This window comes from Oncorhynchus mykiss, chromosome 10, assembly GCF_057628025.1.
Source record: "Oncorhynchus mykiss isolate SJ-2025 chromosome 10, ASM5762802v1, whole genome shotgun sequence".
Lineage (NCBI taxonomy): Eukaryota > Metazoa > Chordata > Actinopteri > Salmoniformes > Salmonidae > Oncorhynchus > Oncorhynchus mykiss.
This window is the reverse complement of record NC_143031.1, coordinates 8,446,656-8,474,337: the sequence shown is the minus strand read 5'-3', so window position 1 is coordinate 8,474,337 and position 27,682 is coordinate 8,446,656. Positions and strand designations below refer to the sequence as shown.

The following is a 27,682-nucleotide window of genomic DNA, read 5'->3' as shown; positions in this document are numbered from 1 at the left end:
CTACTGTTCTGACTTGGTGGTGCACATGTAGCCTATAACCTGTTTCAGAGAAATGTAATCATTGAATTTTGTAAGAGCTTTCATTGTCTGCGTATAAGCCCCCTTTATTTATCCTAAGGTTCTGACTTGGTGTACAGGGAGAACACTGTAAGAACAGACCATTTTCTGAATTGTGCCGCTGTACATTTTAAAAGCACTAAACAAATAGTTATATTGACAACGTCCGTCCTAGCTCACTGATTAATGTCTTAATCGAAATTACAGATGGCCTCTTATCCGCTTGTCGTCCCCTTAAGCCAGAGTTTGTAGATCTGAATTGTCATTAGAAACCACATTTGTTCAGCCATATCAGCTATGTTTTTTTTTTTTAAGGCAGTAAATTAGGCTGAATTAACTGTTCCATTGCCAGACAAGGCTCCGCTGACAGCCAGGTGTAGCAGTGGTAAGATGTTGGGACTGCTATTGGGACAGCTTTATGTAGGCCCTAACAGTTTGTGGAAACACGTTTGTCACCGCTGTAGTGTAATTAATGTTTAGTGTTGTGTTGTGTAGTGACTTTGCTAGCATGCGTCCCCACTTTATTACATTTGTTTGCCCCACCAAGATTTACATGCTAAAATCGCCACTGGAAATGCCTATGCATTATCTAAAACAAAACGAACTGCAAATGCATCCAACAAGTTTATAGAGTCACAAGCTTGATGTAGGTTAGTGGCAGGAAATATAGCAGTTATGAGCGTTTTGGTCAGTAAGTGAAAGGTTGCTGGTTCGAATCCCTGATGTGCCGTTGTGCAAGCGCTTGACTGAAAAGTGGCCCGTGCCACCACAAAAAGGGGACGTTGCAAGCTTGACTGCAGGTGTTAGCTGTTTTCAAGAGAAGTGCTGAAAGACTCTCACCTGCGATTGTGTATCGGTCCATGTAATTGATTAAGTTGACATAACAGAGCACAGCTACTGTTATATAGGAGCGTCGTGGAGAGAGGACTGTTATCTCCGCTGTGGATGGTTCATCAGTAGGAAGGCTGTCAGCTATGGAACCGTAGCGTGTGGAAGTTTCATTGGAAACTGAACTCAGGCGAGTCTTCTCTTCATCCTTCAGAGACATCACTGACCCATTCGTCTCCATGGCTCCCAACCCTGAGATCTGAACAAGGAAGGTAACATATGAAGAGGGTGACACAATTTGAGGGGTGGGGCAAACTGTATCAACTCCCAAATGCATATATGGAACTATAGATATAACTACATGTATTGCAGATTGCACCTTTAAGGTTGACATAATGCCTCTGACTAAGAGTGACATGCTCCTCAGAGTTCCGGTGATGAGAAAGACTATTGTTTTATCACATTTATTCATAGATACCACTGGTAAAAATCAAGAGTGTGTATGTGACGTCTACAGGTTTGAGTCTAGCTAATCTCAGTTAACCCAGGCCGAATGTCCCCTCCCCTTCCAAAATTCGAAAGATGCTAACACCGGTGAAATCATGATTTGTCCAAATAACCAGTGACGGAAAAACCCAAACACCGGAACTAATGCTGCTCGTTAGCACACACATCCAGTTCCTTCCTGACAAATTCTACGGTACCAGTTATGTTTAAGTAGATCTGTCCACGAGGAATTAGTCTACCATACTCTGGCCCGCAAACATAAATTTAAGATGAAATCTTAAATCATCATAATTCATATCATAATTGATAATCATAATTTAGTTACTGAGTGAGAAAGTAAACAACAACATCTAGGAGACTGATTCAGGGGGTGTGGCTTCTCATTATGCCCGGATTACTTTACAATTTGTATGATATACAATATGTTATGAATTGCAATTCATACAATATGTTACGATTACAATTTGTTGTCGCTAACGTTAGCTAGGTTGCTAATGCTAATGTTAGCTAGCTCTAGGGGTTAGGGGTTAAGGTTTGGAGTTAGGTTAAAGGGTTAAGGTAAGGGTTAGCCAACATGCTAAGTAGTTGCAAAGGAGCTGAAAAGTAGTAAGTAGTTGTAAAGTTGCTAATGAACTAAAATGCTAAATACAGTGGGGCAAAAAAAGTATTTAGTCAGCCACCAATTGTGCAAGTTCTCCCACTTAAAAAGATGAGAGAGGCCTGTAATTTTCATCATAGGTACACTTCAACTATGACAGACAAAATGAGAAGAAAAAAATCCAGAAAATCACATTGTAGGATTTTTTATGAATTTATTGCAAATTATGGTGGAAAATAAGTATTGTCCATGATGAGATTCGAACTTGCCAGCTTTGGGTTGCTAGATATTCGTCTGACCAACCACCCTACTTTTCATTTTTTCCTTAAGTAACCGCCTATCTTATGTAACCATACAATTAAGCAATAAAGCCCAAGTGGGTGTGGTGTATGGCAAATATACCACGGCTAAGGGTTGTTCTTATGCATATGATGCAAAGCCGATTGCCTGGATACAGCCCTTAGCCGTGGAATATTGGCCATATCTAAACAAACACCAGAGGTACCTTATTGCTCTTATAGACTGTTAAACAAAGTAATTAGAATGGTAAAAATATACCTGATATACCACGGCTTCTAGCCAATCAACATTCAGGGCTCGAACCACCCAGTTTATAATACGTAACATATCATACTGATTTGAATATACGGGATTTACGTTTACTATGTTATGTGTAGTCTATGGGACCAGTCTGATCCACTCTAACCAACCACCCTAACCTTCCATTAACGTGTACTATGTTACGTCTAGTCTATGAGACCAGGCTGCAGTTTCTGGGCAGCCTTTATGAGGGCAGTGCACAGACCTTTCAGTGGACAGGTGCTCAAAATGAAAAGACACTTTGGAGACTGGAAGGACAAAGAGGCATGTGCTCTGGCGAAGCCAGTTGACTCACCCTACTTGTAGAGAAACGCCAATGCCATCCTCCTCTCTTTCATGTTGACAAAACGGTCTGTCACACCGTGCATGCTTTTATTCTTTGTTGTACAAGGCTATTTGGCTAAAATGCTTGCTCGCTAGCCTAACTTCCATTCATGGGCAACATTAGCTAGTTAACATAAGCTTTCTTACATCTAGCTTCTGTACAAATCCTCTCGGGCCAGGGGCACAACAATGTATGAATTAATGGTTGGATCAGAATCATGTTGTAATCACTGGCCAGTACGGAGAATGAAGTAAAACCACAAGTCCATATCCCTATCTCCATCCATGGCTAATTGAGGAAAGGGACAATTTTAGCTAGCCAGCCACCGGAGGACAACAACACAACGAGATGTAACAATTCAAGTTGTTTCTGTCCATGACATATGCCCTGAAAGCGATTTGATAGGAGAGACGCCAAATAAAAATAGACTTCCCTTGACATTTTTTTAAATTTCGCCAGGTCCATTTACAGTTGATTCGCTCAGTTCAGCCCAACGCTGATTGGCACATTGTTATACTTTTTTTGTTGTCAAGACAGTATCAGATAGATGGCCTACGTGTAGAGAGAAAGAGGGGCGCTGATTAGCTCGCTATGATGCTTTCTCCTATGAGATACTTTACCCTGCCTTCATGTACATATCTACCTCAAATACCTTATTATTATTTAACCTGATGTCTAGTCACTTTACCCTGCCTTCATGTACATATCTACCTCAAATACCTTATTATTATCTATCCTGATGCCTAGTCACTTTACCCTGCCTTCATGTACATATCTACCTCAAATACCTTATATTATCTATCCTTATGCCTAGTCACTTTACCCTGCCTTCATGTACATATCTACCTCAAATACCTTATTATTATATATCCTGATGTCTAGTCACTTTACCCTGCCTTCATCCTCAAATACATCTGCACATTGATCTCAAATCAAATTATTAGTCATGTGCCGAATACAACAGCTGTAGACCTTACAGTGAAATGCTTACTTATGAGCCCCTAACCAACAATGCAATTTAAATAAAATGAAAGTAACAAGTAATTAAAGAGCAGCAGTAAAATAAAAATATAGTGAGACTATATACAGTAGGGTACCGGTACAGACTCAATGTGCGGGGGCACCGGTTAGTCGAGGTAATCGAGGTTATATGTACATGTAGGTAGAGTTATTAAAGTGACTATGCACAGATGATAACAACAGAGAGTAGCAGTGGTGTAAAAGAGGGGGGGGGGGGGGGGGGGGGGCAATGCAAATAGTCTGGGTAGCCATTTGATTGGATGTTCAGAAGTATTATGGCTTGGGGGTAGAAGCTGTTTAGAAGCCTCTTGGACCTAGACTTGGCCCTCCGATACCGCTTGCTGTGCAGTAGCAGAGAGAACAGTCTATGACTGACATCGCCTGGTATAGAGGTCCTGGATGGCAGGAAGCTTTTCCCCAGTGATGTACTGGGCCGTACACACTACCCTCTCTAGTGCCTTGTGGTCAGTTGCCATACCAGGCAGTGATGCAGCTGTAGAACCTTTTGACGATCTAAGGACCCATGCCAAATCGTTTCAGTCTCCTGAGGGGGAATATGTTTTGTCATGCCCTCTTCACGATTGTCTTGGTGTGCTTGGACCATGTTAGTTTGTTGGTGATGTGGACAGCAAGGAACTTGAAGCTCTCAACCTGCTCCACTACAGCCCTGTTGATGAGAATGGGGGTGTGCTCGGTCCTCTTTTTCCTGTAGTCCACAATCATCTCCTTTGTCTTGATCACGTTGAGGGAGAGGTTGTTGTCCTGGCGCCACACGGCCAGGTCTCTGACTTCTTCCCTACAGGCTGTCTTATCGTTGTTGGTGATCAGGCCTACCACTGTTGTGTCATCGGCAAACTTAATGATAGTGTTGGAGTCATGCCTGGCCATGCAGTCATCAGTGATTTAGGAGTACAGGAGGGGGCTGAGCATGCACCCCTGAGGGGCCCGTGTGGCGGATGTGTTGTTACCTAGCCTTACTACCTGGGGGCGGCCTGTCAGGAAGTCCAGGATCCAGTTGCAGAGGGAGGTTTTTAGTCCCAGGGTCCTTAGCTTATTGATTGCTTTGAGGGTACTATGGTGTTGAACGCTGAGCTGTAGTCAAAGAACAGCATTTTCACATGTTTCTTGTGTCCAGGTGGGAAAGGGCAGTGTGGAGTGCAATAGAGATTGTATCATCTGTAGATTTGTTAGGAAGGAATGGAAATTGGAGTGGGGTTTAGGGTTTCTGGGATAATGGTGTTGATGTAGTCATGACCTTTCTTTCAAATAACTTCATGGCTACAGACGTGAGTGCTACGGGTCAGTAGTCATTTAGGCAGGTTACCTTAGTGTTCTTGGGCACAGGGACTATGGTGGTCTGCTTAAAACATGTTGGTATTACAGACTCGAACCGAGAGAGGTTGAAAATGTCAGTGAAGACACTTGCCAGTTGGTCAGCGCAGGCTCACAGTACACGTCCTGGTAATCTGTCTGGCCCTGCGGCCTTGCGAATGTTGACCTGTTTAAAGGTCTTACCCACATCAGCTGCGGAGAGCGTGATCACACAGTCTTCCGGGACAGCTGGTGCTCTCATGCATGTTTCAGTGTTATTTGCCTTAAAGCGAGCATAGAAGTAGTTTAGCTCGTCTGGTAGGCTTGCTTCACTGGGAAGCTCTCGGTTTGGGCTTCTCTTTGTAGTCTGTAATGGTTTGCAAGCCCTGCCACATCCGACGAGTGTCAGAGCCGGTGTAGTATGATTCGATCTTAGTCCTGTTTGATGGTTCGTCGGCGGGCATAGCGGGATTTCTTATAAGCTTCCGGGTTAGAGTCCCGCTCCTTGAAAGCGGAAGCTATAGCCTTTAGCTCAGTGCGGATGTTGCCTGTAGTCCATGGCTTCTGGTTGGGGTATGTACGTACAGTCACTATGGGGACGACATCATCAATGCACTTATTGATGAAGCCAATGACTGATGTGGGGTACAACTCAATGCCATCGGAGGAACATATTCCGGAACATATTCCAGTCTGTTCTAGCAAAACAGTCCTATAGCTTACCATCTGACCACTTTTTTATTGATTGAGTCACTGGTGCTTCCCGTTTTAATTTTAGCTTGTAAGCAGGAATCAAGAGGACAGAATTATGGTCAGATTTGCCAAATGGAGGAAGACGGAGAGCTTTGTATGCGTCTCTGTGTGTGGAGTTAAGGTGGTCCAGAGTTTTTTTTTTTTCCCTTCTGGTTGCACATTTAACATGCTGATAGAAATTTGGTAAGACCGATTTAAGTTTCCTTGCATTTAAGACCCCAGCCACTAGGAGCGCCGCCTCCGGGTGAGCGCTTTCCTGTTTTCTGGATACCTTTTCCACAACTTTTTCCATCTACCGGTGCGGCAGGGTAGCCTAGTGGTTAGAGTGTAGAGGCGGTAGGTAGCCTAGTGGTTAGAGCGTTGGACTAGTAACCGGAAGGTTGCAAGTTCAAACCCCCGAACTGACAAGGTACACATCTGTCGTTCTGACCCTGAACAGGCAGTCAACCCACTTTTCCTAGGAGGTCTTTGAAAATAAGAATTTGTTCTTAACTGACTTGCCTGGTAAAATAAAATAAAATAAAAGCTAGCTCCATTCTTGTATATTTTATTTCTCGTGTTACTATTTTTATTTGGGTTATTCTATTTTAGTCAATGCCAAAATATGTTAATCTTGTATGAGGAAACACTGTCATTGGACATTTCTATTTTAGTCAATGCCAAAATATGTTAATCTTGTTTGAGGAAACACTGTCATTGGACATTTCTATTTTAGTCAATGCCAAAATATGTTAATCACCCTTGCGATACAGACCAATCAGAATAGTGGGAACTAATTTTAAAACGCTGTAAACCGGATAAATGTGGTTGTTAGATGAAGAGGAAGGAAGAAGAGTTTTGCAATCCTCTACAATGTGTCTCAACGTACAATAGTATTTGTCTGCGTCAACGTTCTACAGATACACCAGCCTCTTCCTCCTGGGTTTCTGGCAAAGAAGTAACCGTAGTTACATCCCTATGTCATTCAGAAAACAAGGTGTGTTGTTAAACAGGCAATTTATGGTGTAACAATGGTGGCCAGAGTTCAAAACGGTTTATGTTTATCAAAACTGTTTATGTTTAACTTTCCTGTGTTTGTTATAGACTTTTTCTGGGCTGATAACCTCTGAATATAGTAGGAGATCTGATTGATGGGATGTCCTCTGTGTTTCAAGCTATTGATTTAGAGCATGTAAACAGAAGGCTCCGTTAGGCCTGATGGTAGGATGTAGTTAGAACTCGATTCAATCAAAAGTGGTATTCAAAAGAATCTGGGGCAAGATATAATTATTTGAATCTTGTTGTCCTCGACGTATCAGCTATTTCAACACCTCAGTGATTTGCAAATGAAATACATTGACATTTTTACTAATATTGACATAGTTCACTAATATCATACTGTGTGTTATAAATTTTGCAATGTAATCACACATTTTTGATGCTTTTTAAAAACGATAGCTGCGGTGGCTGTTTACGTCAACAGTAGCAGTAAAGTCTGAGAGAATCTGTCAGGTCCATCGCAACAATACAACAATTATGTGTGCAGCTTCTTCTTCCCAGAACAACATACTACAATACAATGGCATTGTTCAGACATAAACACACCAACAGCTGGGCAGTTGTAGAAAAAGTATCTAATTGTCATACTTGAGTAAAAGTAAAGATACCTTAATAGAAAATGACTCAAGTAAAAGTGAATGTCACCCAGTAAAATACTACTTGAGTAAAAGTCTAAAAGTATTTTGTTTTAAATATACTTAAGTATCAGCAGTAAATGTAATTACTCGAATATACTTAAGTATCAAAAGTAAAATGTAAAGTATAAATCATTTCATATTCCTTATATTAAGCAAACCAGACGGCACACTTTTCTTGTGTTTGTATGTTACGGATAGCCAGTGGCATACTCTAACACGTAGCATTTGGGTTAAGTGAGTCCACCAGATCAGAGAAAGTAGGGATGACCAGAGATATTCTCTGTTTCGTGAGCCCACCAGATCAGAGAAAGTAGGGATGACCAGAGATATTCTCTGTTTCGTGAGCCCACCAGATCAGAGGCAGTAGGGATGACCAGAGATATTCTCTGTTTCGTGAGCCCACCAGATCAGAGGCAGTAGGGATGACCAGGGATATTCTCTTGATAACTGCATGAATTGGACCATTGTCCTGTTCTGCTAAGCATTCAAAATGTAACGACTACTACTGATTGTCAGTGAAAATGTTATGGAGTAAAAAGTACATTATTTTTCTTTAGGAATGTAGTGAAGTAAAAGTAAAAATGGTAAAAAATATAAAATAGTAAAATAAAGATACCCTAAAAAAAAAACTACGTAAGTAGTACTTTAAAGTATGTTTTACTAATGTACTTTACACTACTGCAACTAGATATGTTTTTTAAACATGATATAGCCTACACACATGGACATGGGTTCTGTAGTTAGAATATAACTTGAGTTTTCTTGACATGACAGGTCAAAAACGCAGTTGTAGAACTCAGCGTAATGGCAACGTCAACAGTAGGCTACTTTAACCCATACGATCAGACTGAATTAAAAAATAAATAATCAAATATATATCTTACATTTTGGTTAATGAAGTCTTGAAATCTTGAACATGTTGTTTCTAGATGATGATGGGAAGTCACAGTGTGTTGTCTCCAAAGCTGAGACAGAGACGGAGAGCATGCAGGAAATCCTCCTCAGGCTCAAACGGTAATATGCTGCTGGGATATTAAGTTAACAGTTAGCACAGGGGCCAGCCCCCCTCTGGGTTGGGCATATGCAATCACACAGTTCTTCACTGTGATGCAATGTTGAAAACAAGCCAATGGCCACATTGGAAACTAACACATTGCTATCTCTTACTGCACTCTACATACAATACTAAATGTTCGGATCCAACAGCTCAATAAATGAGCCAAATACAAGGTAACTTTGAAGTACAAAAAAAGCCTGTTGTCATTCAACTGCTTTAGGCTACTTCAACATATAAGTCGAGTGGACTAGTTGTGCATTCAAAATGTTAGGATTTCAAAGCTCTCAAAATACAGAATGGACTTGGAGTAAACACTAAGTGACACACCAGAATTTGGGATACCTCTTCACAGCCCAGATATCCTAACAGATGTAACTTTATGTATCCTGCAAAGCAGTTACCAGGACAACATAACAGGCCATTATGCAACTTTGAAATTAAATAACACAGAGAGACAGTGCTGCTGTTTGTCTGTAGCCTTTGGACACAACCGTGAAGATGTCTAAATTATATTGCATGTTGTTCACAACAATAAGCATGGATACTATGTGATGGCTCCTCTACATTTCCATTTGGCAGTCAGTTAAATGTCTTGCACTCAAACAATAGCCTTCATTGCCTTCAACTATAAAAAAAAATGTAAAAAAAATATTACCTTACCAAAAAGACTATTAGAAACACCCATGTCTCTGCTACCTGCAAAAATCTTGTTTGTTATTTGTCTGTCTTCTTAACACTTTTGGCTGTAGAGGAGTAAAGAAACAAAAGTAGAAACATGATCTGTTCTGGAGAACGTCTGTTTAACACCAGTTTATCATGTCCCCCTCACGAGGCTTTTTCTAAATCATACCTACAGTGCAGTCAAGTGTGACAATGTATCATGAACTTACCCAAGCTTGTTTTGGAGATATGATCACTGACCTGGATCTTCTCCTCCATCTACTGGTGAAAATAGATGCACTACATTTCTGGGTACTCCTATCCTGGGCTCTGTGGACAGACATACAAGAGGGATAAGAATATGCTTGTTTTAATGCACCTTTATGAAGAGGATTGGCCAGCCATCAGAGCATGGTTCCTCTCTAGGTTTCTTCCTTCTCTGGAGTTTTTCCCAATGCTCCTGCATTGTTTGTTCTTTAGGGGTTTAGGTTGGGTATCTGTAAAGCACTTTAGGGTTTAGGCTGGGTATCTGTAAAGCACTTTAGGGTTTAGGCTGGGTATCTGTAAAGTTCTTTAGGGGTTTAGGCTGGGTATCTGTAAAGTTCTTTAGGGGTTTAGGCTGGGTATCTGTAAAGTTCTTTAGGGGTTTAGGCTGGGTATCTGTAAAGTTCTTTAGGGGTTTAGGCTGGGTATCTGTAAAGCTCTTTAGGGGTTTAGGCTGGGTATCTGTAAAGTTCTTTAGGGGTTTAGGCTGGGTATCTGTAAAGTTCTTTAGGGGTTTAGGCTGGGTATCTGTAAAGTTCTTTAGGGGTTTAGGCTGGGTATCTGTAAAGTTCTTTAGGGGTTTAGGCTGGGTATCTGTAAAGTTCTTTAGGGGTTTAGGCTGGGTATCTGTAAAGTTCTTTAGGGGTTTAGGCTGGGTATCTGTAAAGTTCTTTAGGGTTTAGGTTGGGTATCTGTAAAGCACTTTAGGGTTTAGGCTGGGTATCTGTAAAGCTCTTTAGGGTTTAGGCTGGGTATCTGTAAAGTTCTTTAGGGGTTTAGGCTGGGTATCTGTAAAGTTATTTAGGGGTTTAGGCTGGGTATCTGTAAAGCACTTTAGGGTTTAGGTTGGGTATCTGTAAAGCTCTTTAGGGTTTAGGTTGGGTATCTGTAAAGTTCTTTAGGGGTTTAGGCTGGGTATCTGTAAAGTTCTTTAGGGGTTTAGGCTGGGTATCTGTAAAGTTCTTTAGGGGTTTAGGCTGGGTATCTGTAAAGTTCTTTAGGGGGTTAGGCTGGGTATCTGTAAAGTTCTTTAGGGGTTTAGGCTGGGTATCTGTAAAGTTCTTTAGGGTTTAGGTTGGGTATCTGTAAAGCACTTTAGGGTTTAGGCTGGGTATCTGTAAAGCTCTTTAGGGTTTAGGCTGGGTATCTGTAAAGTTCTTTAGGGGTTTAGGCTGGGTATCTGTAAAGTTATTTAGGGGTTTAGGCTGGGTATCTGTAAAGCACTTTAGGGTTTAGGTTGGGTATCTGTAAAGCTCTTTAGGGTTTAGGTTGGGTATCTGTAAAGTTATTTAGGGGTTTAGGCTGGGTATCTGTAAAGCACTTTGTGACAACTGCTGATATAAAAAAAGGCTCTATAAAATACATTTGATTGATTGGCTAGAAAAGTTTAAAAAACAGTAAATTCTCACTTATAAAATTCCTAAAATGCTGGATAATCAAGGTGAAATAAAGATGTGTAACATCTAAATAAACCACAATTACTGCATGTTTATTTAGAGAAACAGTATAATCAAAACCGACCAAAGTTAATGACATGATTCCGGTTTACTAGTTGGAAACAGGTTTAGGCCTACAGTAAAACATATTGACTAAGCTGTACACAAATATCCCAGTTGTCACTTTCTAAAGTGCTACGGTGTTTCCACAGAGCTTATAGTCAGTCGCTGACTGATTTAAAAAAAAAAAAAAAAATAGTTGTTGAAAATGTGTTAGGAGGGCACTCTCAATAAACTGTGTAGCCCTAAAAGCCGTCAAATCCTCGACAAACACAACATGAATAGTTACATTTTAAAGTTATTATTGCAGATTAAATCAGTGTTGTGTTCGGAATGGAATCCATGGTTGTGGTCCTGATGTATGGAGGATCAAACCTGCCATATTTATAAATAAGTACATGCACCCATAAACACATGAATGAATACATGCACATATAAATAGATACATCAATAAATGAATGAATGAATGCAAACATAAATACATCATTAATTATTTCAATAATAAATCCCATTTTTCATTCATTTCTATTATTTCATTTATTCCTCTAATATGATAATGAGGGGGTGTCAAGCAAATGTATATGGGTGGTATCTAACACACCATTGAGTAGAACCCTTTCCTGAAGTCAAATGACTTCAATTTATGACGGGTGTATAGTTCATGGGAACAAGCGGCGAAGAAATGGCTTCACAGGCTGGACAAAATCCAGTATATAGCTTTAAGGATATATGTTGATGCATTTAAATCAATGTCTGTATGTGTCTACTAGTGGAGGCAGGTGAGATGCCTTTGGATAGTTTTTAAAAATGTTTAATTTTATTTATTTCACCTTTATTTAACCAGGTAGGCCAGTTGAGAACAAGTTATCATTTACAACTGCGACCTGGCCAAGATAAAGCAAAGCAGTTCGACACATACAACAACAACAACAACACAGAGTTACACATAAACAAATGTACAGTCAATAACACAATAGAAAAATATATGTACAGAGTGTGTAAATGTAGAAGATTAGGGAGGTAAGGCAAGAGGTCAAATAATTACAATTTAGCATTAACACTGAAGTGATAGATGTGCAGATGATGATGTGCAAGAATAGATACTGGGGTGCAAAAGAGCAAGAAGATAAATAACAATATGGGGATGAGGTAGTGTGCTATTTACAGATTGGCAGTGTACAGGTACAGTGATCGGTAAGCTGCTCTGACAGCTGATGCTTAAAGTTAGAGAGGGAGATATAAGTCTACAGCTTCAGTGATTTTTGCAATTTGTTCCAGTCATTGGCAGCAGCGAACTGGAAGGAAAGGCGGCCAAAGTGTTGGCTTTGGGGATGACCAGTGAAATATACTTGCTGTAGCGTGTGCTACGAGTGGGTGCTGCTATGGTGACCAGCGAGCTGAGATAAGGCGGGGCTTTACCTAGCAAAGACTTATAGATGACCTGGAGCCAGTGGGTTTGGCGACGTATATGTCGCGAGTGTAACCAATGTGAAATGGCTAGCTAGTTAGCGGTGGTGCGCGCTAATAGCTTTTCAATCAGTGACGTCACTCGCTCTGAGACCTTGAAGTAGTTGTCCCCCTTGCTCTGCAAGGGCCACGGCTTTTGATGAGCGATGGGTAACGATGCTTCGTGGGTGTCAGTTGTTGATGTGTGCAGAGGGTCCTTGGTTCGAGCCCAGGTAGGGGTGAGGAGAGGGACGGAAGCTATACTGTTACACGAGGACCAGCCAACGAGAGCATACAGGTCGCAGTGGTGGGTAGTATGTGGGGCTTTGGTGACAAAATGGATGGCACTGTGATAGCAAACTGGATGTAGAGTGTTGGAGGCTATTTTGTAAATGACATCGCCGAAGTCAAGGATCAGTAGGATAGTCATTTTTACGTTGCTGTGTTTGGCGGCATGACTGAAGGAGGCTTTGTTGCGAAATAGGAAGCCGATTCTAGATTGAATTTTGGATTGGAGATACTTAATGTGAGTAAGGAAAGAGAGTTTACAGTCTAGCCAGACACCTAGGTATTTACAGTTGTCCACATATTCTAACTCAGAACCGTCCAGAGTAGTGATGCTAGTCGGGCGGGTGGGTGCGGGCAGCAATCACTAGCATTTAAAAGCAGTTGGAGGCCACGGAGGCAGTGTTGTATGGCATTGAAGTTAGTTTGGAGGTTTGTTAACACAGTGTCCAAAGAAGGGCCAGATGTATACAGAATGGTGTCGTCTGCGTAGAGGTGGATCAGAGAATCACCAGCAGCAAGAGTGACATCATTGATATATACAGAGAAAAGAGTCGGCCTGAGAATTGAACCCTGTGGCACCCCCAACAAGACTGCCAGAGGTCCGGACAACAGGCCCTCCGATTTGACACACTGAACTCTGTCTGAGAATTAGACCTCTTCGGCAAGCCGGGAGATGGGCCTAGCTCTAGGTTAACTGGTGCTTGCTTCGGGACAGAGGCGTCAGCCATTTGGATTGCAGCTCGCTAGCTGCGACGATCCGTTGTGAAGGTTCAGAGCTTGTGGTAGGAATCCGGTGGTAGAGAAAAAGCAGTCCGATATGCTCTGAGTTGATATCGCGCTGTGCAGACTGGCAGGTATTGACCGAGCTGAGGCTGGCTGTTGTCCGAGTTAACGGTGAGGACCGCTAGCAGTGGCTAACTGACTATTAGCTAGTTAGCTGGCTAGCTTCTGATGGGGGTTCCGGTTCTAAAGTATAAAAATAGCAGATCCGTACCACATTGGGTGAGGCGGGTTGCAGGAGAGTATATTCAGTCCGTAGATGGAAAATACGGCACAACAAAATTGTCATTTGCTTATAGTGTTAGGTCGAATGCTTTTGAGGTTGAGCATCCCACTGCTACTGTTCTAGATGACTGTTGGGAATATACTAGTAGAAACGGTGGAGCATGTGTTGCTATATTGTTGTAAGTATTCTGTCATTACAGTATGTTGAAGAGAGGGAAAGTGTAGGATCATTGAGGTTGGAAGGGGTTGTATTTTTTTTCTGGGACGGGGGGAGGGTCTATTAGAAGTTAGTAGGGCTCTTTTTACTTTTATTTTTCTTAGAAGTACTAAATTAAGTAGGAGGATTTATAATTATAATTATTTTCAAGCAAAGTGTAAGGGAGTTATACTCCAGTCTAGTATGTGGCGCTATTGTAACATTTATTGGAAGCCAACCGCCGTTAAACCTCATCAAAGAAGATGAAGAAGAATTGTAGACCGGGATTAATCACACACTCCAGCACAGTAGGTGGTGGCATGCACCGTTAACGTTTGTTTACGGACTGCTGTTATACCGAAGAAGAAGAACTGCACCGGCGCTGTCGTTATTTATTGAAAATAGATAGCTAGCTAATTCTCTCACCAAGCAATATTAACATTTGTCATTTTGTAATCCAAGTTGTTAAAAAAACAAACATGACGGAGCCTCAGGCAGCACTGTTACTCAGGAGACAGCTGGCAGGTAATTTATAAAACTGGTGGCTAACGTCAACTCATTTAAAACGTTATACTTAGTTATAAACGGTTTCTTTTTTTTTCCGCTGGTCGTGTTGCTATGCTAGCTAACGTTAGCTTAATCCATCTCATTTGGCCCACGTAAAATCTTTGTTTCGGCTTTTACTTTTATCCAATCTAACTACTATCGTGTATATGGTGTGAAATGTCACATCTTGGCTTACTTCATTTTGATAGTTGAATATAGCGAGTCAAATAAAATATGTGGTCTTTAAATATCCTCCCTTGTTGTGTCAACGTTAAGCTAAATCATCTCACGTTAGCTAACCAGTGGCAGCGAACTAACGTTACAGTTGGCAGTAATTTAACTAACATCGCTACACTATTTTCTATCTTTCCACCAAGTTTGGGGTAATATTTAGTCGTTCGGTGGCTAGCCATCCACGTGTATGTTTGGGGATAACGTTCACGTTTATATGGTTCAACTTTAGCTAAGCTAACTAGATAGCAAGCTAAACGTAACGTGTGTAATATCCCACCCCTTTGTTTTGAACGTGATGTCGATTTCTAACTCAACGTTATCAGACACGCGTCAACTACCAGTCGGTGGTCATTGGACAGCTGGCAGCTTGATTTTTAAATTAAGGGCCGTGCAGGAGTTTCTGAACCACCCGTTTATATATAGTTTTTCCCTCCATGCAGAACAAGTTGTCTCTTGACAGTAAAGGGCAGCATAATGTCTGGTTAACTAGGCATGGCATAATCCCTGCACGCCACCGATTTCCTGGATTGACGCATTGTAGCTCGCTAGCTACCGCAAATAACCGAGGTGCCTGGTGTACATTCAGAAATGTACCTAGTTAGCCTAATATGGCTGTCTGTCAAACTTCAATTACCTGTTCAGAGTGATAGATACCATGTTTATATTGTTAATGTTTTATGTTGAAGGGGGATATAGAAATAAATTGTGTACAATAGCATGGTGAAATCATGGGCTATTTTATTTCCTTTTTCATACACATGTAAAAGCTAGACAGACATGCATAAACATACTGCTGCCTCTAGCCAAGTACAATTAAACTCCACGATGTACTTGACTTCAATAAAGTTGAGCGGAGACGTGTGTGTGTGGACTGTATCTCCGACTACATCGAGTCGCCGAAGGTCGAAATTTAAACCCTTACCGTGTACATCTGTTGAAACTCCGTAGCGGTGTGCCTTAATTTGTTTGCTGTAATCCATACTTTTCATTAAAACGTTCGTAAAATACAACCACCGTCTGTTTCCTCGTAGCTACTGACAGTGACCCGATGTAGTCTGAGTTACACTTTATCGTTGGCTATTACTGCACCTTGCCAATGTTTCTCAGCTGAGAACAGCTCAATCTGAAGCCCCATGTGGCTGTGTTCCAGTGGCCTTCGCTGGCCCTAAACATGATCGCCAGGGTTGCTGTTCAAAGGGGATGTACTACTTCATAACGTGCACTACCAGTCAAAAGTTTGAACACATCTACTCATTAAAAGGTTTTAGTTTTGACTATTTTCCACATTGTAAAAATAATTAAGACATAAAGACAATGAATAAACACTGAATCAAAAAGTGTTAAATCAAACTATATGTATATTTGATATTCTTCAAAGTAGCCACCCTTTGCCTTGATGACAGCTTTGCACACTCTTGACATTCTCTCAACCAGCTTCACGAGGAATGCTTTTCCAACAGTTTTGAAGGCGTTCCCACATATGCTGAGCACTTGTTGACTGCTTTTCCTTCACTCTGTGGTCCAACTCATCCCACACCATCTCAATTGGGTTGAGATCGGGTGATTGCGGAGGCCAGATGCAGCACTCCATCACTCTCCTTCTTGGGCAAATAGCCCTTACACAGCCTGCAGATGTGTTGGGTCATTGTCCTGTTAAAAAAACAAATGATAGTCCCACTAAGCACAAACCAGATGGGATGGTGTATGACTGCAGAATGCTGTAGTAGCCATGCTGGTTAAGTGTGCCTTGAATTCTAAATAAATCACACAGTGTCACCAGCAAAGCACCATCACACCACCTCCTTCATGTCTCATGGTGGGAACCACACATGTGAAGATCATCCGTTCACCTACTCTGTGACTCACAAAGACACGGCGGTTGGAACCAAAAATTTCACATTTGGACTCATCAAACCAAAGGACAGATTTCCACGGTTCTAATGTCCATTGCTTGTGTTTCTTGGCTCGTTTTATTGTCCTTTTAGTAGTTGATTTTTTTGTTGTTGTAGCAATTTGACCATGAAGGCCAGATTTACACAGTCTCCTCTGAACAGTTGATGTGTCTTACTTGAACTCTGAAGCATTTATCTGGGCTGCAATCTGAGGTGTATTTAACTCTAATGAACTTATCCTGCAGCAGAGGTAACTCTGGGTCTTCCTTTCCTGTGGCGGTCCTCATGAGAGCCAGTTTCATCATAGCGCTTGATGGTTTTTGCGACTTCACTTGAAGAAACTTTAAAAGTTCTTTAATGTTTTCGCATTGACTGATCTTCATGTCTTAAAGTAATGATGGGCTGTTGTTTCTCTTATTTGAGCTGTTCTTGCCATAATATGGACTTGGTCTGTTACCAAATAGGGCCATCTTCTGTATACCACCCCTACCTTGTCACAACACAACTGATTGGCTCAAACTCATTAAGAAGGAAAGAAATTCCACAAATTAACAAGGGGCACCTGTTAATTGAAATGCTTTCCAGGTGACTACCTCATGAAGCTGGTCGAGAGAATGCCAAGAGTGTGCAAAGCTGTCATCAAGGCAAAGGGTGGCTATTTTGAAGAATCTCAAATATAAAATACATTTTGTATAATACTTTTTTTGGGGTTACTACATGATTCCATATCTGTTATTTCATAGTTTTGATGTCTTCACTATTATTCTACAATGTAGAAAATAGTAAAACATTAAGATAAACCCTTGAATGAGTAGGTGTTTCCAAACTTTTGACTAGTACTGTATATAAACCCTGGATTGCTGATGCTATGTATTGGCCAGTGATTGGCTTTGAAGCCACTAGTCGGCCATATTGGTACACCTTAGTAGGATAGCAGTCCTCTAGAAATGGAGTTTTACAGTATTTCAATTAAATGTTTCACGGACACAATTACATATTTTCTATTGTGGTGGGGACAGTAACATTACTACTCTCAAAATAAAATGCTTTAAATATTTTTTTTTAAATATATTTTTATTTGTATATTTAGCTCACATATTGTAGTTTTAAAGTATGCAGTATGGTGTCTGGGATAGAACAAACATAGCAAAAACTAGTGTAGACGTTAATAAATGCATTACTAGAGCTTCAAAAATATATATTTTTTAAATTGAGTGCCAAGATTGCTACCCTTTTGGCTTCAATACAGCGCCCCTGTCAGTCCAGGGTTTATACACATCATTGGTACTACATCAGTTTTCCTTTGACTCCTCGCTCACCCCCATTATTAGTCGTAGTCACTCACCACCATTAACAGCAGTCGTAGTAATAGTCGCTCCCCCCCAGTAACAGCAGTCGTAGTAATAGCCGCTCACCCCCCAGTAACAGCAGTCGTAGTAAGTCGCTCACCCCCCAGTAACAGCAGTCGTAGTAATAGCCGCTCACCCCCCAGTAACAGCAGTCGTAGTAATAGCCGCTCACCCCCCAGTAACAGCAGTCGTAGTAATAGCCGCTCACCCCCCAGTAACAGCAGTCGTAGTAAGTCGCTCACCCCCCAGTAACAGCAGTCGTAGTAATAGCCGCTCACCCCCCAGTAACAGCAGTCGTAGTAAGTCGCTCACCCCCCATTAACAGCAGTCGTAGTAATAGTCGCTCCCCCCCAGTAACAGCAGTCGTAGTAAGTCGCTCACCCCCCAGTAACAGCAGTCGTAGTAAGTCGCTCACCCCCCAGTAACAGCAGTCGTAGTAATAGCCGCTCACCCCCCAGTAACAGCAGTCGTAGTAATAGTCGCTCACCCCCCAGTAACAGCAGTCGTAGTAAGTCGCTCACCCCCCAGTAACAGCAGTCGTAGTAATAGTCGCTCACCCCCCAGTAACAGCAGTCGTAGTAATAGCCGCTCACCCCCAGTAACAGCAGTCGTAGTAAGTCGCTCACCCCCCATTAACAGCAGTCGTAGTAATAGTCGCTCACCCCCCGTAGAACAGCACTGTCAAACAGCACTGTAGAACATCACCGTAGAACAGCACTGTAGAACATCACCGTAGAACAGCACTGTCAAACAGCACCGTAAAACAGCACCGTAGAACAGCACTGTCAAACAGCACTGTAGAACATCACCGTAGAACAGCACTGTAGAACATCACCGTAGAACAGCACTGTCAAACATCACCGTAGAACATCACCGTAGAACAGCACTGTCAAACAGCACTGTCAAACATCACCGTAGAACAGCACTGTCAAACATCACCGTAGAACAGCACTGTCAAACATCACCGTAGAACATCACTGTCAAACAGCACTGTAGAACATCACCGTAGAACAGCACTGTAGAACATCACCGTAGAACATCACCGTAGAACAGCACTGTCAAACATCACCGTAGAACATCACTGTCAAACAGCACTGTAGAACATCACCGTAGAACAGCACTGTAGAACATCACCGTAGAACAGCACTGTAGAACATCACCGTAGAACATCACCGTAGAACATCACCGTAGAACAGCACTGTCAAACATCACCGTAGAACATCACTGTCAAACAGCACTGTAGAACATCACCGTAGAACAGCACTGTAGAACATCACCGTAGAACAGCACTGTAGAACATCACCGTAGAACAGCACTGTAGAACAGCACTGTCAAACATCACCGTAGAACAGCACTGTCAAACAGCACTGTAGAACATCACCGTAGAACAGCACTGTAGAACATCACCGTAGAACAGCACCGTCAAACATCACTGTCAAACATCACCGTAGAACAGCACTGTCAAACAGCACTGTCAAACATCACCGTTGAACATCACCGTAGAACAGCACTGTAGAACATCACCGTAGAACAGCACCGTCAAACATCACCGTAGAACAGCACCGTCAAACATCACTGTCAAACATCACCGTAGAACAGCACCGTCAAACATCACCGTAGAACAGCACTGTCAAACATCACCGTAGAACAGCACTGTCAAACATCACCGTAGAACAGCACTGTCAAACAGCACCGTAGAACATCACTGTCAAACATCACCGTAGAACAGCACCGTCAAACATCACTGTCAAACAGCACCGTAGAACATCACTGTCAAACATCACCGTAGAACAGCACCGTCAAACATCACTGTCAAACATCACCGTAGAACATCACTGTCAAACATCACCGTAGAACATCACTCTCAAACATCACCGTAGAACAGCACCGTCAAACATCACTGTCAAACATCACCGTAGAACATCACTGTCAAACATCACTGTCAAACATCACTGTCAAACAGCACCGTCAAACATCACTGTCAAACATCACCGTAGAACATCACTGTCAAACATCACCGTAGAACAGCACCGTCAAACATCACTGTCAAACATCACTGTCAAACATCACCGTAGAACAGCACTGTCAAACATCACCGTAGAACAACACTGTCAAACATCACCGTAGAACATCACTGTCAAACATCACCGTAGAACATCACTGTCAAACAGCACCGTAGAACATCACTGTCAAACAGCACCGCAGAACATCACTGTCAAACAGCACTGTAGAACAGCACTGTCAAACATCACCGTAGAACAGCACTGTCAAACATCACCGTAGAACAGCACTGTAGAACATCACTGTAGAACATCACTGTCAAACATCACCGTAGAACAGCACTGTCAAACATCACTGTAGAACAGCACTGTCAAACATCACTTTAGAACAGCACTGTCAAACAGCACTGTAGAACAGCACTGTCAAACAGCACTGTAGAACATCACCGTAGAACAGCACTGTAGAACATCACCGTAGAACAGCACTGTCAAACATCACCGTAGAACAGCACTGTCAAACATCACTGTAGAACAGCACTGTCAAACAGCACTGTAGAACATCACTGTAGAACAGCACTGTCAAACATCACTGTAGAACAGCACTGTCAAACAGCACTGTAGAACATCACCGTAGAACAGCACTGTCAAACATCACCGTAGAACAGCACTGTCAAACATCACCGTAGAACAGCACTGTCAAACATCACCGTAGAACAGCACCGTAGAACAGCACTGTCAAACATCACCGTAGAACAGCACTGTCAAACATCACCGTAGAACAGCACTGTCAAACATCACCGTAGAACAGCACTGTCAAACATCACCGTAGAACAGCACTGTCAAACATCACTGTAGAACAGCACTGTCAAACAGCACCGTAGAACAGCACTGTCAAACATCACCGTAGAGACACTACTATATTTTTTTGTGTGTATTTCGGATGGGAAAAAAACTGTTAAAATGTTCTCTTGATTTCGCAGAGCTCAATAAGAACCCAGTGGAGGGATTCTCAGCAGGTTTGATAGACGATAACGACCTCTACAGATGGGAAGTCTTAATCATCGGCCCACCAGACACATGCTAGTAAGTCTGCCAGCCCAGTTCCACTCTGAGTTTGCTGTGCGGATGGGTTGATGAGTCAGCTGGGGAGTATTTGTATGTGGGTATGTATTTTAGTGGTGCGCGGTTCAGCTATCGCTAACAACCCATCTGTTTTCTCTGCTGCTTCAATCTCGAAGCAAAGACGTTTAGGGACCAGGGAGAAAATGCAGTAGACCTAACTCCCCATAACCATGGGGACTGCGGGTTATGAGTCAACCCGAGAGCACCACTAATGTATATGTCATGTACAACAGTTGTCTGTCAAAATGTCTAGATCTTACCCAACCCCCCCTGCTATTGGACCATAACGACTGGCATTTCTCTCTGCCTTCCTGTTCACAGTGAAGGTGGTGTGTTCAAAGCACACCTCACGTTTCCCAAAGACTACCCTCTCAGGCCACCTAAAATGACATTTATCACAGATATATGGCACCCTAATGGTAAGTATGGGTCAATTGTACTGGGTGTTTTTTTTTTTTTTCTCCTCGGGGGGGGGGGGGGGGTTTACTGTTTGGGAAATGTCAGCTATCCCTCTGGAGGATCAGTTGTGTTTCTCATTAAAGTAAAGACTTTTATGGAATGCACCAAAATCCTTGTTTACACACACATCAATAAATGGATGTTTACATGAAAGGTTTCAATAGAACACAAGTCTAATTTCATGTCTGTTGTCCTGTTTGCAGTTGACAAGAACGGTGCCGTATGTATATCTATTTTACACGAGCCTGGTGAGGATAAGTACGGCTACGAGAAGCCTGAGGAGCGCTGGCTGCCCATCCACACGGTGGAAACCATCATGATTAGTGTTATCTCTATGTTGGCGGACCCGAACGGAGACTCGCCTGCCAATGTCGACGCTGCAGTGAGTCTCATTTTCACCCGAGGGGCCAAATCACTGGTTTAAGCTCCCACGGATTAGTTCTTTATACATAGACAATCAGTGGATTGTTGTTTAGGACAAAAGGAGTAAATGGGGATTTCGATTCTGTCTCTTTTTAGTGCACATAATTCTGAATATATTCTGAATGTTGCAGGTTCTCTAACATCAAATTTGTATTTTTGTGGAGAGCAGAACTGTCATCATCTTTGAACTTAAATGTTTTTGCACCTTTGATTCCCCCTGCAGAAAGAGTGGAGGGAAGACCGACATGGGGAATTTAAAAGGAAAGTGGCCCGTTGTGTAAGAAAGAGCCAAGAGACTGCCTTTGAGTGAATTTTATCAAGCTGCGTCTAGCTTCACTTTTTCAGGGTAAGAATAGTGGACTTTTGGTCTTTCACAAGTCATGTCTTGTAGTTTTGAAGAGGTCCCAATGTGATTATACTGCATCTCTGAGTCACTTATCCAACTGTTCACACTTTTGTTCGTACCTGTTGCATTTTCTGAAGACACTCTACTGGAAGTGTATTACAGTATATCAATGTTTCAAGTTTTTGTCTTCCACAGGTCTCCAATTTGAGAAACAACATGGCACTGTTTTCCTGCACTCTGCTACCCGATTGCCAGGCTCGTCTTCATTGCATTTGGCAGAAACCGTCTGGCAACAATAGGCTGCAATAGAACTTAACAGCTGTTGCCACATGCTGACCGAAAACTGCCACACAAGTGCCAACTCGAAAACAACAAAACAGAAGATGAATAACACTTTTTTTTTTTAAGTCTATGAACTTTTCAGGAAGAGATTGTAAAGATCTGTATATAGCACAGACCTAAAACTGGATAATATATAAACTGTTCCTACCCATCCAGCAAGACACATAGTACCAAATAAGTAGTGCTTCTGTAGGTAGAATTTGAGCCCTGTGAGTTATTGACGTTTTTAGTCCTCTTCCCCGTTCAACATCCACTCTAGTGTGTATTAGTGTAGGTATGTTACAGGTTGCTTTGATGGACAGGAAGCCTTGAAGAAGGCAGAATGGTAAGAATGCGATGCTGTTGTAGAATCCCACTATTGGAGAACAGCGGAGTTCGGGTTCTAGAATGACCGGAATATCGGGCCAAAATGGCATTTATGGCAGAGGGTGCACTAGAATAGACACATTCTGTAGCATGCTTGTCATGTTAGGTTTCTTCACCCTTAGCACTTCAGGAAAATTCACCATTTTAAAATATGAATAAGTTTAGAGGCAAGTCTTTATTTTGGATTTTTAACACCATTAGGAACTTCCCCTATCATGATGCACATGTACCCCGAATTGATCACATACCTCATTTGTCAAGTTCAGGTGTGTTTCTTTGGAGATGGACATAGCCATTACAAGTCATGCATTCACAAATTGAGCTCGTAGTTAGGTTTTTAATTATACATTTTTCAAAAAGTGCCTCCTATTAAATTGCTTGGCAATTGCACCCTGTATTGAACCAGAGTTAGTTTCAGAGAAGTCAAGAGAAATTGTTAACCGCTTAAGTGTTATTTTATAACCCTTCACACCAGTACAATGTATAATCAAACATATTGGTAACCATTTGGTGTAGCAATAGCCTTCCCCAGATGTGTGGTGTACGGTCTTATATTTGTTTTTAATATTCTGATGAGATTTAGGGGAGCTATTTCTCTTAAGAGTCACCTTGATGAAACAGATGAATTTACAACACTTGGTTTCCTTTGTGTGGTGTCATAGGTAGGATTTGTTATGCATGCTTTAACGTTAGGTTTCCATGCTGGTAGTAGTGTCTGGGTTTTGATTTAAAATGTATGTTTGTGCCATGTTTTATTTTCCCTTCCTCTCTTCCCCCCCCCCCTGGTGTTTGATTTTATTCTGGCTCTGATGGACTATTGCAGTTTACTTGCCTAATGTACAAAGACAAAATTCTGATGTATATTTTTCACGTATGAAAATTGTCACCTTGTGTAGTGAGTTCTTCTAAAGTATGATTCCCCCTCCAATAATTGTTGGGGTGTTTTATTTTAATGAAAATTATATGTACAATGTTTTGTCATATTACCAGACATGTACTTCTTTGTTACACACATGATCTTACTTCCTAGCATGTTCTCATGTGTATCATGTGGTGTCTGAACCCCTAGGTCAGGGTATCCCAAACTTGGTCCTTCGAGGACTTGCTTCCGTTCAGCCACTAGAGCATTAATGAAGTTGTGCGCTGATGTTGGGCGATTAGGCCTGCCTCGCATTCAGAAACTCCAATTCATCCCAAATGTGTTCAATGGGGTTGAGGTCAGGACTCTGTGTAGGCCAGTCAAGTTCTTCTACATCAATCTCGACAAACCATTTCTGTATGGACCTCGCTTTGTTGATGGGGGGGCATTGTTATGCTTAAATAGGAAAAGGACCTTCCCCAAACTGTTGCCACAAAGTTGGAAGCACAGAATCGTTTAGAATGTTAAGATTTTCCTTCACTTGAACTAAGGGGCCAAGCCAAACCATTATTCCTCCTCCACCAAACTTTACAGTTGGCACTATGCATTCGGGTAGGTAGTGTTCTCCTGGCATCTGCCAAACCCAGATTTGTTTGTGGGACTGCCAGATGGTGACGTGTGATTCGTCACTCCAGAGAACGCGTTTCTACTGTTCCAGAGTCCAATGGTGGCGAGCTTTACACCACTCCAGCCGACGCTTGGCATTGCACATGGTATTTTAGGCTTGTGTGCGGCTGCTCGGCCACGGAAACCCAATTCATGAAGCTCCATATTAACAGTTCTTGTGCTGACATTGCCTCCAATGTAGTGAGTTTTGTAACCGAGGACAGATGATTTTTACGAGCTTCAGCATTCGGCGGTCCAGTTCTGTGAGCTTGTGTGGTCTACCACTTCGCAACTGAGCCGTTGTTGCTCCTAGACATTTCCACTTCACCATAACAGCACTTACAGTTGACCAGGACAGCTCTAGCAGGGCAAAAAATTGACGAACTGACTATGATGGCGCCACGTTGAAAGTCACAGCTCTTCAGTTAAGCCATTCTACTGCCAATGTTTGTCTATGGAGATTGCATGGCGGTGGGCTCAATTTTATACACCTGTCAGCAACAGGTGTGGCTGAAATAGCCGAATCCACTAATTTGAAGGGGTGTCTACATACTTTTGTATACATAGTGTATCATGTAGTTGTCACACAACACATTAAGCTAGATTTAGCAAGTATCTGTGACTCATTGATATCATTAACAATAAACAATTGAATACTGTCACTTGGCACAAATGTGGGAATAGTGTGTGTGTTAGTAGTTTCTCATATTCAGAAGAAAGCCAAGTATCACTTTCACACAATGTGAGGTGTTGCGATTGCCACAGACTTATTCCCTTTCCCCACATGAACTGCTGGCTGGGCAGAGATCTCAGAAAAGCAGGTTTCGGGGATCTGTGCCAAGAACAGGCTCCAGTCTAGACAATGCAAGTACCACTTAACCTTATGCCCAGCAAATGTCTCACGCTTTTCAACCAATCCCAAATTATTATGAAGATCATTCATAATAACATGTAGGTATAGCTAAACACACGTACCTAATGCATGCATTCTCATTGATCTGAAACAATATGCAAGGTAGATGTACGCAGTCAATACAGATTTGGAAACTTCTTAGTGTATTATTTCACAATGCATATCAGTCAAAGATGCCACTTACTTTTCAAGGCAACTTCGGAAAGATGCTGGTACACCTGTCGAATAGAGAATTTATTGTCACCGCCTACTTTCAGCTCTGTGATCTCGCGATACCAAACCAAAAAGCCACGGAACCATCATGGCTGAGGGTATGTGACTGATTTGTTGAAAATTTTTTTTTACGCCCTTTCTTTCTAAGACTCGAATTAAATACATTATTTTAATGGCTATACTGTATTTGATTTAATTGGGATTTGCAATGTTATAAAAACATAAACGACTGTCTCCCCTTCGTCTTGTACAGTTAGTTGCTAATTTTCACTTGCAACTCACTAGCTCGTCGGGTGGTATGTTGTTGGGTTGGGCGGAGAAGGCAACTAAACGTTGGCTAGTTTAGCAGGCTAGCCACTTAATACGCCGGGTGGTTGGACTCAATGAACGGGATTGGTAACTAAAGAAAGCAGAATTTACTAACGCAGAATGCATAAGGAAGGTGATTATTCCACGCGACCATTTGATATTAGTCAACGTTATTATTTTTGTAACTTAGCAAATCGACCCGAGAACGGGTTCATTTTTATGATGAGCATTATAATGTTACAATGTACCGTTAGTTAGCTAACTTTGGCTACAGTACCATGCTAGATAGTTGAAATTAAGCATTGTAACCAAATGCAAAATTGCTGTTGTCATTGAGCACGTATTTTTCTTGTAACTAGCGAAAATGTTTGAGTGTTTGACGAGTGTGATGTATCAATTTGGCTTCAGTCAAGATGAATTGGTTAATTTGCTTGCTTTGACAGCACTGTCAGTGCCTCGATCATGTGTTGTTTAGTTGTGACTACAGCCAGTTTAAACATGTTTACATTCAGCTGTGTCTCGTTGCAGCCTCATCGAAGAGTGAATGTAGAGTAGGCCTACAGTACTAGCTTGCTAATTACTCGGTATAAATTATAATGATATACCAGTTGGTGTGTGTGCTGCCTTTTAACTGTTGCATGCATTGATTTCGTTTAGTATTTCCCTTTTTTTTTTTTCAAGTCAGTCAATCATTTCTCACTAGCTAGATTGCGTAAGCTTGTCACTCTTCCATTGTGGTCCCAAGTGCTGTGGACACTTAGAGAAAGCTATATTTTTTTATTGGTCCTATAAAGTTTATTTTAAAGATGTCTAAAAGGTGCTGAGTTGAAGGTAAGACGCTTATAACATGCACAACATTGGCAATCATATCCCTTTTCAAAATGAATGGAACGTTATGAATGAAGTGTGACAATAAGTTGCACTGTGGTAATATATGTGACCCTGAAACTGTTTTTTCGTTAAACAGCTCAGCCTATCTTGCTGTTGCAGCAGTGATCCTTTCCTGTGGCCGTTGATCAGGTGGTACTGGCAGCCGTCCCTTCCCCATGACAATAGCCCAATGACTGTATATGAAGCTATAGCCAGTCAGCTAGTTAACCCTCTGACCCGTGGGAGGGCAAAGTTATGTGCTGCCTCAGCATTCAGTCTTCACTCAAATGTTAGCAGAAATGGGAAGGAAATGGAAGCGGGAAGTTATGTGCACTCCTGGGTTGAGTGGGCTCTGACACGTAATAATCTTTAAAGAGAAACATCCCTAGCTTATATCTAGGCAGGAACCTGCCTGGAGAAATACTAGGCATCCTTGAAACAATACAACTCTCATTTGGGTTACTATAGTAAGAGAAAATTAGACGGGTTAGTTTTACTGTTTGTTTGTACAACGTCTATTTTGGTTAATTTCCTAATCTGGACAAACAACACAAAGCATTGTGAGCCAGAATGTGCTTAATGCAACCCTAATCCAGCATAAGGCTCTCTACTCGCTTCCCTGTTCTCTTCACCTCTTCCATTTGCCTCTCTACCTCTCAACTCACTCTGTCTCTTCCCTCTCTCTG

General features: G+C 41.8%; 3 protein-coding genes across 11 annotated transcripts in view; 2 read left to right on the top strand and 1 right to left on the bottom strand.

The window, feature by feature from the left end:
- Positions 1 to 16,040, bottom strand: part of spns3 (SPNS lysolipid transporter 3, sphingosine-1-phosphate (putative)) — a 32,160-nt gene extending 16,120 nt beyond the window's left edge. For 3 of the 7 annotated variants that reach the window (XR_016484097.1, XM_021617410.3, XM_021617413.3), the window contains exons 1-5: positions 15,790 to 16,040; positions 9,623 to 9,722; positions 9,393 to 9,475; positions 8,560 to 8,700; positions 898 to 1,144 (exon numbers count right to left, since the gene is read on the bottom strand). Coding sequence is in view for 3 of the 7 variants with exons in the window: in XM_021617410.3 (XP_021473085.1) it covers positions 898 to 1,126 (229 nt within the window). In the remaining 4 variants the exon portion in view is untranslated. Of the gene's footprint in view, positions 1 to 897; positions 1,145 to 8,559; positions 8,701 to 9,392; positions 9,558 to 9,622; positions 9,723 to 15,789 lie in introns of those variants that run through there. The other 4 variants (XM_090188870.1, XM_021617411.3, XM_090188872.1 and 1 more) reach the window with 2 other exon arrangements.
- LOC110533316 (ubiquitin-conjugating enzyme E2 G1) lies at positions 14,334 to 24,094 on the top strand. Its single transcript, XM_036989624.2, has 6 exons — positions 14,334 to 14,612; positions 21,089 to 21,191; positions 21,552 to 21,649; positions 21,893 to 22,071; positions 22,336 to 22,458; positions 22,654 to 24,094. The coding sequence occupies exons 1-5, from the start codon at positions 14,567 to 14,569 to the stop codon at positions 22,420 to 22,422; spliced, it is 513 nt and encodes a 170-aa protein (XP_036845519.1). The 5' UTR covers positions 14,334 to 14,566; the 3' UTR covers positions 22,423 to 22,458; positions 22,654 to 24,094.
- Positions 24,095 to 25,773: 1,679 nt separating this feature from the next.
- Positions 25,774 to 27,682, top strand: part of ankfy1 (ankyrin repeat and FYVE domain containing 1) — a 34,136-nt gene continuing 32,227 nt past the window's right edge. Inside the window, exons 1-2 of one of the 3 annotated variants that reach the window (XM_090188869.1) lie at positions 25,891 to 26,259; positions 27,094 to 27,146. Coding sequence is in view for 2 of the 3 variants with exons in the window: in XM_021617406.3 (XP_021473081.2) it covers positions 26,247 to 26,259 (13 nt within the window). In the remaining variant the exon portion in view is untranslated. Of the gene's footprint in view, positions 26,260 to 27,093; positions 27,147 to 27,682 lie in introns of all 3 variants that reach the window. The other 2 variants (XM_090188868.1, XM_021617406.3) reach the window with 2 other exon arrangements.

What these genes read in the sequence shown, in the direction of transcription:
- LOC110533316 (XM_036989624.2), top strand. Translation starts at nt 14,567, where the DNA reads ATGACGGAGCCTCAGGCAGCACTGTTACTCAGGAGACAGCTGGCAG. An exon ending in AGATATATGGCACCCTAATG is followed by an intron (nt 21,650 to 21,892) that starts GTAAGTATGGGT and finishes TCCTGTTTGCAG; the next exon opens with TTGACAAGAACGGTGCCGTA. An exon ending in CTGCCAATGTCGACGCTGCA is followed by an intron (nt 22,072 to 22,335) that starts GTGAGTCTCATT and finishes TTCCCCCTGCAG; the next exon opens with AAAGAGTGGAGGGAAGACCG.